We start from the raw sequence: 7,328 nt of genomic DNA, 5'->3' as shown, positions 1-7,328 counted from the left end.
GGATGTGAGGCTAGTTGGTCCCAGTCCAGGCCATAAGGCAGAGAGGGTGAGGAGGGCGGAGGCACCGGCGTTTTGTCTCCGCTTTCGGGAAAGCGGGAAGCCAGGCACCCTGAGAGTAGGACTCCAGATCCTTTTGTTCACCAGACCCCCCAGCTTCTAGAGGGCCACGGGGTATCTTCGCTGGCTGAAGTTCCTTCTTGCTTTAGCACTGGGGGAGAAAAGGCAGAGAGGTGACAGGGAGAGAGATAGAGGCGGTGACACATAGCTAGGGGAAAGGAGGAGAGGATCAGGGGACAGACTGAGACAGGAAAGGAGGGGAGTAATAAGAGGAAGGAAGAAGAAAAAAGGAAACGGGGAAGTGAGAGAAGAGAGGACAGGAGAGAAAGAAGTGAGAAGAATGAAGGGAGACAAGGAAGGAGAAAGAGAGACAGAAAGGAGAGAGGGCGACAAGGCCGAGTGGGCACCGAGGCCCTGGGCCGGGTGAGCTCCTGGTAGGGTTTTGGCGTGAGTTTTTTGAGGCTGGCATTCTCGCTCCCGGTCGTCCATGGAGAAAGCCGTTACTCCGCAGCGTAAGCGCTGGGTAGAGAAATATGTAAATCAGGGCTCCTGGCGCCCCGAGAGAGGCGCAATTACGCCCCTTGAACAAGAAGCAACAAGCTCCCGGCGGGCAAACTGAAAAGGGTGGCGGCGTTGCGGGGGAGGGAGCGCCTGCAGGACGGGGTGTGGGGGGTGGGAAACTCACACCCTCACACCTAGTCCCCTGTGCCCGCAGCTGGGGCTCCCCCCTCAGCTCTCCGCTTCTTTCCCTTCCCCCTTCCTCCGCCTTCCTCCCCCTCCCTCCTCCTCCCAGCCGGCCTCGGTCCGCGTACTTAAAGGCGCGGGCGGGCGCGGGCGGGTGGCCCAGCCGGGCGGTGGCAGATGCACCCAGCAGTGGCAGCCGACGGCGGCGCACAGGTGACCTGCCTGAGGCACAGCCTGATCAGGGGGCGCCCGGGGAGAGCTGGCTGTAGAGGGAGGCCGATCCGCCCCCAGCGCGCGCGCGTCTTGGCGCCAGGAACTGTCCCGGAGTGTGTTGGCGAGCACTGATATAGATATAAGGACATTTCTCTCCATGGCGTCACGTGACATAATTACCACCAGAATCAATCAAGATGAATAGCACGTCAGCTCCCGGTGGGGATTTTTGCTTAGTTGATCCTGGCCCAAGCCTCTTGTGCAATCGATGGCTCAGGTTGGCGGCGCGGGGAGCGGCCCGGGGCTCGCCGGCGCGCACGCCGCGGAGCCATGAACGACTTTGACGAGTGCGGCCCGAGCGCAGCCAGCATGTACCTGCCTGGCTGCGCCTACTATGTGGCCCCGTCGGACTTCGCCAGCAAGCCGTCGTTCCTGTCACAACCGTCGTCCTGCCAGATGACTTTCCCCTACTCTTCCAACCTGGCGCCGCACGTCCAGCCCGTGCGCGAAGTGGCCTTCCGCGACTACGGCCTGGAGCGTGCCAAGTGGCCATACCGCGGCGGCGGCGGAGGCGGTGCAGGGGGCGGCGGCGGCGGCGGTCCCGGCGGGGGCGGCGGCGGCGGCGCCGGTAGCTACGCTCCCTACTACGCTGCAGCGGCGGCGGCAGCGGCGGCAGCGGCGGCGGCGGCCGAGGAGGCGGCCATGCAGCGCGAGCTGCTCCCGCCCGCGGGCCGCCGTCCGGATGTGCTCTTCAAGGCGCCGGAGCCGGTGTGCGCCGCGCCCGGGCCGCCGCACGGCCCCGCGGGCGCCGCCTCCAATTTCTACAGCGCCGTGGGCCGCAACGGCATCCTGCCGCAGGGCTTCGACCAGTTCTACGAGGCTGCACCCGGGCCCCCGTTCGCCGGACCGCAGCCCCCTCCGCCGCCCGCGCCGCCGCAGCCCGAGGGCGCCGCCGACAAGAGCAACCCCAAGACGGCGGCCAGTGGCGGTGGGGGAAGTCCCTGCGCCAAGACGAACCACGGCTCGGAGCCCAAGGGGGCGGCAGAGGGCGGCGACGGCGAGGTGCCCCCAGGGGAGGCGGGGGCTGAGAAGAGCGGCGGCGCAGGTAGGCACCGGACGCGGGGTGGGCGGCTGGGTTCGGGGGCCGCGGGCGCGGGGGGGGGGCGGAGGGGGCCTTCCTCTGCTTGCGCAGTTTTATGTGCTACTTTATAAGCGTTCGAAGGGGTTTATACATCCTATAAGATTTCCCGGGCCGTTGTAAAGCGTGTTTACGATACGAAACCAATTTAGGTGGGCTTAAGGTAGACTTCGATGAGGACATTAATCGCTGCAGAGAGCTTTCCCCCAGTTTTGTGCGTGCGGTGAGGGGGATTGGTCCTAGAGACCATGGAGGGAGGGAGGAAGGGAGGAGAGATTTTAAGCCAATTTGTGAGTGTGGACACTCGAGCCTCCTGCTTTTAAAGGGGTGGGGTGGGGGGTTGGGGAGAGTTTGATGCTTGAACTGGACTTTATCCAAGCCGCTGGCTGCCCGGCGCGCTCGTGTTTCTCTCCCTTCCGAGTCCAGCTCAGAGCCTGCCTCGCCCTCTGCTTCCCCACCTCGATGCCAGGCCGTGTGTGTGTGTGTGTGTGTGTGTGTGTGTGTGTGTGTGCGCGCGCGCGCACGTGTGTGTGGCTGGGCGTGAACACACGTCCACGCCCGCACTCTCTACTGTGACCGCCCATATATCATCCCCCACGACGCAGGCAGGGCCTTTCAGCGGCAGCAGGGGACGTCCCCAACGGGCCGAGGCCTGGCCCTCGCGCGGGCCCGGGCGGGCGGCCGGGGGGTGGGCAGGCAAAGGCCTCTCTCACCTCTCGGTCTTTTTGCCTTGCAGTGGCCCCCCAGCGATCCCGAAAAAAGCGCTGTCCCTACACCAAGTATCAGATCCGCGAACTGGAACGGGAGTTTTTCTTTAACGTGTACATAAACAAAGAGAAAAGACTCCAACTTTCTCGGATGCTCAACCTCACTGATCGGCAAGTCAAAATCTGGTTCCAGAATCGCAGAATGAAAGAAAAGAAACTGAACAGAGACCGTCTGCAGTATTTCACTGGAAACCCCTTATTTTGAGAGCTCCAGGAAGCACCCCTCTCCCCTGAGCCCCACTCACCCACTCTCCTCCCCACCAGCCTGCCCTGGGCAGGCCCAATGTCCTTGGGTTTAATGACGCCTCTTCTCTGTGGAACTCCACGATTCCTTCCCACGGTCAACTCGGGACCTCCCAGCGACCACTGCAGCCTGCGGACGAGGTCGGGGACTTGGCCGAACGGATCCTAATAAGGGGAAAATGGTAAATGCAAACGTCCCTTTACAATTTTGCCGCCAATGCGCTGTTGTTCTCCCTCCCTCTCTCTGAGCTCCCGTGGGCACGCTGTGGGATCTGTAGAGAGTTAGGCCGAGGGGCTGGAAGGCACTTGTTTTTGCTCTGAGTTTAAGGGACCGAATCCCTTCCCCTTGGTGAATGCAGATTATTTAAACTCTGGGGAATGTACCTTTGGTCTGTCGTATCAAGGCATGGGTCACTGTCTTTTGTGTGAATAAATGGTTTCTAGTAAAATGGAGGTTACAGCTTCAATACACTGTATGAATTTTCCTCTTTGAAGAAGTTTAGTGTCTGATTAGGATATTTTAGTGGCCAGAACCTTCCCTTCCAAGCAACTGAAAATCAAGTGAAATGCTTTTTAATCCCGCTAAAATAAGGAGTCGTTCCCTCCCATTCTTTCTAGGCTGCACTGGCATTAAAAATCACTTTAGGGATGAATCTCTGAATTGAAGACGTGAGCCAGCCACACTGGTGCTGCCTTCTTCAGGCCATGAGGTTGGGGCAGCAGGAACCTAAGAAACAAATCTCCTTGCCCACCCCACCCCCAATGTAGTAAACTTGGAATTCCTGAAAAAACAAAAGAAACTTTAAAAAAAAAAACTGCTTAGGAGATCCAAATTCACTCTTAACAAGCTGTCAAGGAGGAAGCGTCCCTTAAAAGAAGAAATTAAAACTAGAACCTGTCATTGGGGAAAAAAAAGTTTGCTAAAGGGAAGGTATCAGTGGGTGGAGAGGGCCTGGGTCCTTGTTAGTGTCACACGGGCCTGGAGCAGAGAAGGTAACCCCTCATCCCTGGAAATAGGGCCCAGGGCTGCAGATCCACTTCTCACCACATTTACTGCTTCAAGGTAAAGAATGTGGTAGGGGCCGCACTGCACTTTATGTTGCAGGGCCAGGCCAGGCTGTTTACAAAACCTTGAACTGTCTAGACAACACCATAAAAGCCAAAGTTCTAAACAGCTTAATTGGGTTATATTATACACCTTCTGGTGGGCCCAAAGGAGATTTCCGCAAATGTGCAATAAACTGGAAGAGTGAGAAGAGCTTCTCTTTCTCTGAAAAGAATAAAGTGAATCTTATGACGTGTAACCTCTCGTAAGCCCAAAGTCAAAAAATAATCCATGAGAGGCACAGCACCCCATGCATCTTCCAAGGGGGCATGCATTTCCAAATGCAAAATTTTTTTGATTACCAAAGCTTTTGGGGGGAAGGAAAAACATAAGTGCATAAGTGTATGCCTTTGAACTTCCAAAATGTCAAGGTCATCACCTTTAACCTTTCTGAATAATTAGGTGCCTTAAGGTTCTTCTGTGATATTCAACTGCCACCCACTGTCATGCACACATGCTCACATACATCCAGACCCACACACACGTTTATGACCACACAGAATCATATCGGGGGCTCACCATAAATCTAAGCCAATTCCTGATTTCAGGATCAATAACCTTAATTTCCCTTCAAACGTTTGTGTAATTCTATAGCAATTGACTGCTTTTAAAAATACTGGTTATATTAAAATGTCTACCAGCATGCTTTTAATACAGCTAAGAAATGCTGAGATTGTTTTGGGTTTTTTTGTGGGGGGAGTCATAGATAGCAGTCCTTTAGCTCTAATGAAGAACCGAGGTTTTAAAAGCAGGTATTTGAAAAAGGAAGGTATTACAGACTTACTTCGTTATATTTGAAAAAATTTGTCACCCTATTAAATAAATTATTGCACTTCTTATGATATGGAACAAAAGAAAATACATTTATACTGTTTCCAAAAATGTTCCTCAACCTTTGGTTAAAGATGCAGTAGAAACAAAGCCTACAGTGGAATAACTTCGTTCTGAGGGGGATTCCTTTGTTTGGAATTCTAGGCATCCGTTACAGTGTCAGTGCCCTAGTAATGTGATCGTTCCAGGAGATTAAAACTGGTTTATTTCTTTCTCTCTCCACCTCTCTCTCTCTCTCTCTCTCTCTCTCTCTCTCTCTCTCTCTCTCTCTCTCTCTCTCTCTAACTGCGTCTAAATGTAGCAAGCTTGTATGTCCACCACCGTAGGAGAGCCGAACCTAGAGATACAATTTCGCGTTTGCCTGGCCTTGGAGAGCCACACGGGGGCGTGCTCACGTTCCAGAAGCCGCATTTGTCGGAGAGGCAGCGGTACCATATCTTTCCAATACTGGATTCTAATAGCGGTTAGAAATCGCGGAGGTGTTTGGTGTTTGTTTATTCTAAGCAGCCGTGAGGTTGGGAAGTTGTATAAAGCCAGAGGAACGGGAGCAGATTCCTGAAACAAGAGATAACCTAATCGTTGTCTTCTTAAAGTTGTTGCAAAGAATACCTCGGTATAACCTGGTGGTGTCGAGGAGAGGGTTTTAAAAGACAAATATGTGCATTTCAAAATAGGTCATGCCACTGCGAGTTAATTAAATTACGGAAATCAATTTTCTTGGTGGTTTGAGTGTGGAGAGCCATAGGAAGGTAGAACCACCCCTGCCCAAAACCGCGTCCTCCTTGCACGCTCTCCGACCGCCTGGGGTGATTAAAAGGCTTTTGTTTAAGACAGATCAGGGCGCCGGCAACTTAGCTGAGTGTGGTCTCAGAAAAATGAGACGCATGGGGACCTAGCGGGTCATTCTGCGCGAGGAATCCCCCTACCCCCGGTCGTGCCTGGCGCTTGGGGCTACCGGTAGCACCGGGAGGCGCAGGCAGGACTGAGTTGGGGCTCCCGGGCCAGACTGGGCTAATGTGGCTGCGGGGAAAGTCAGGCAGTCCGGGAAACGTTTGAACTTCAAGGCGTCGTGGAATGGGGAATGCATTTGAAGCAAACGGGCTTTGCTTTTGACAGAACCCTGGCCAGCCTTCCAAGCCGTCTGCTGGCCTTGAGCGCCGAATTTGATTTTGGCACAAGCTCTTGGAAGCAGTTTTCTCACTGCGTGCCCTCCTCGACCCCACTCCCACCCTGAAAAGCCCCTGACATTGCGGAGGGCCTGTGCCACCATCCGCCGTCCAAAAGGGAAGTTCCAACATGAAGGGTGGCAGTTCCTTCTTTCCCGAAGTTCATTGTAAGTACATGCAACCTCGGAATTAGTGAGGACCTCCTCAGCCCCGCTGTCTCTGCCCCCTCCCTCCAGGCCCTGGACCAAAGACTCTGGGTCCACCCCTGGGAGTTGGCATCTGCTTCAGTGGAGGCTGGGGGCCTTGAGTCTCCCCACCCTATGGGAGGCGCCAGCCAGAGGCATTGATGTTCCCCACGCATACCCTGGCTCCTGCCTGTCTGACCGTGGGTCCAGCTTAGCTATTGTGAATCGACATTTCCGGGAGCCTAACCCGGGCCTCAGTCCAAGTGGGGTGAGAGCCCCCCTCCCCAAATGTCGTTGCGTTCCTCTTTAGGCAGCTCCAGTGGGGGCGCTTGTGGCCTTTCAGGGACCTTTGGCTTTGGCTGGCAGCCTCCCCCAGACCACGGATGCTTAGCAGCCTGCAGTTCCTTTCCTCTCAGCAGCGCCCAAATTGAGCCTGAAAAAGGCCAGGGAATTGGATCAGGACTTCTGGGGTCTGCAGACCTGACCCTTCTTGATCATTCGCAGCGTGTGGGGCTCATAGAGCATAGCCACATGCCTTGAGTCGCTGAGGTCTCAGATCCTGAAGTGGAGGGAAATTGGGAGTAGTCTTTTGTGTCTGCAAAGGGAAGAGGTCCCTAGACTGCTGGTCCTTTTGCATGTCTCCTTAGACCCCTCTTTGCATTGGTGGTGGCTTCTCTAGCCTCCCCAGTTGCCCCCTTGATTTCTTTTCACATTGGCTGGGAGATGCACGGTGCACTCTGGAAGGGTGCTCTGAGGAAGCAGCTTTTAAAATTTGTACCCATCCACTCTGCCCCCCAAAAGTGGCACAGCCCTGAGAGGCCACTCAGGGCCCAAATTCAGGGTGAACCTAGACCCAGGTCCACTCAGGCCCAGGGCCGCTGCCCTTCTTCCCGGTGACAGGAGAGCAAAGATGCAAGCCATTTCTTGAATTACAAATGC

At 55.1% G+C, this 7,328-nt stretch overlaps 1 protein-coding gene across 1 annotated transcript; it reads left to right on the top strand.

The window, feature by feature from the left end:
• The first annotated feature begins 1,284 nt into the window (after positions 1-1,284).
• HOXD11 (homeobox D11) lies at positions 1,285-3,064 on the top strand. The gene is made up of 2 exons (XM_030851319.2): positions 1,285-2,059; positions 2,829-3,064. Exons 1-2 carry the CDS (start codon positions 1,285-1,287, stop codon positions 3,062-3,064), a joined length of 1,011 nt encoding a protein of 336 aa, XP_030707179.1.
• Positions 3,065-7,328: the final 4,264 nt, after the last annotated feature.

The sequence above is a fragment of the Globicephala melas genome, chromosome 7, assembly GCF_963455315.2.
Source record: "Globicephala melas chromosome 7, mGloMel1.2, whole genome shotgun sequence".
NCBI classification, from domain to species: domain Eukaryota; kingdom Metazoa; phylum Chordata; class Mammalia; order Artiodactyla; family Delphinidae; genus Globicephala; species Globicephala melas.
Note: the sequence above shows the minus strand (reverse complement) of the source record. Positions and strands in the feature narration are given on the sequence as shown.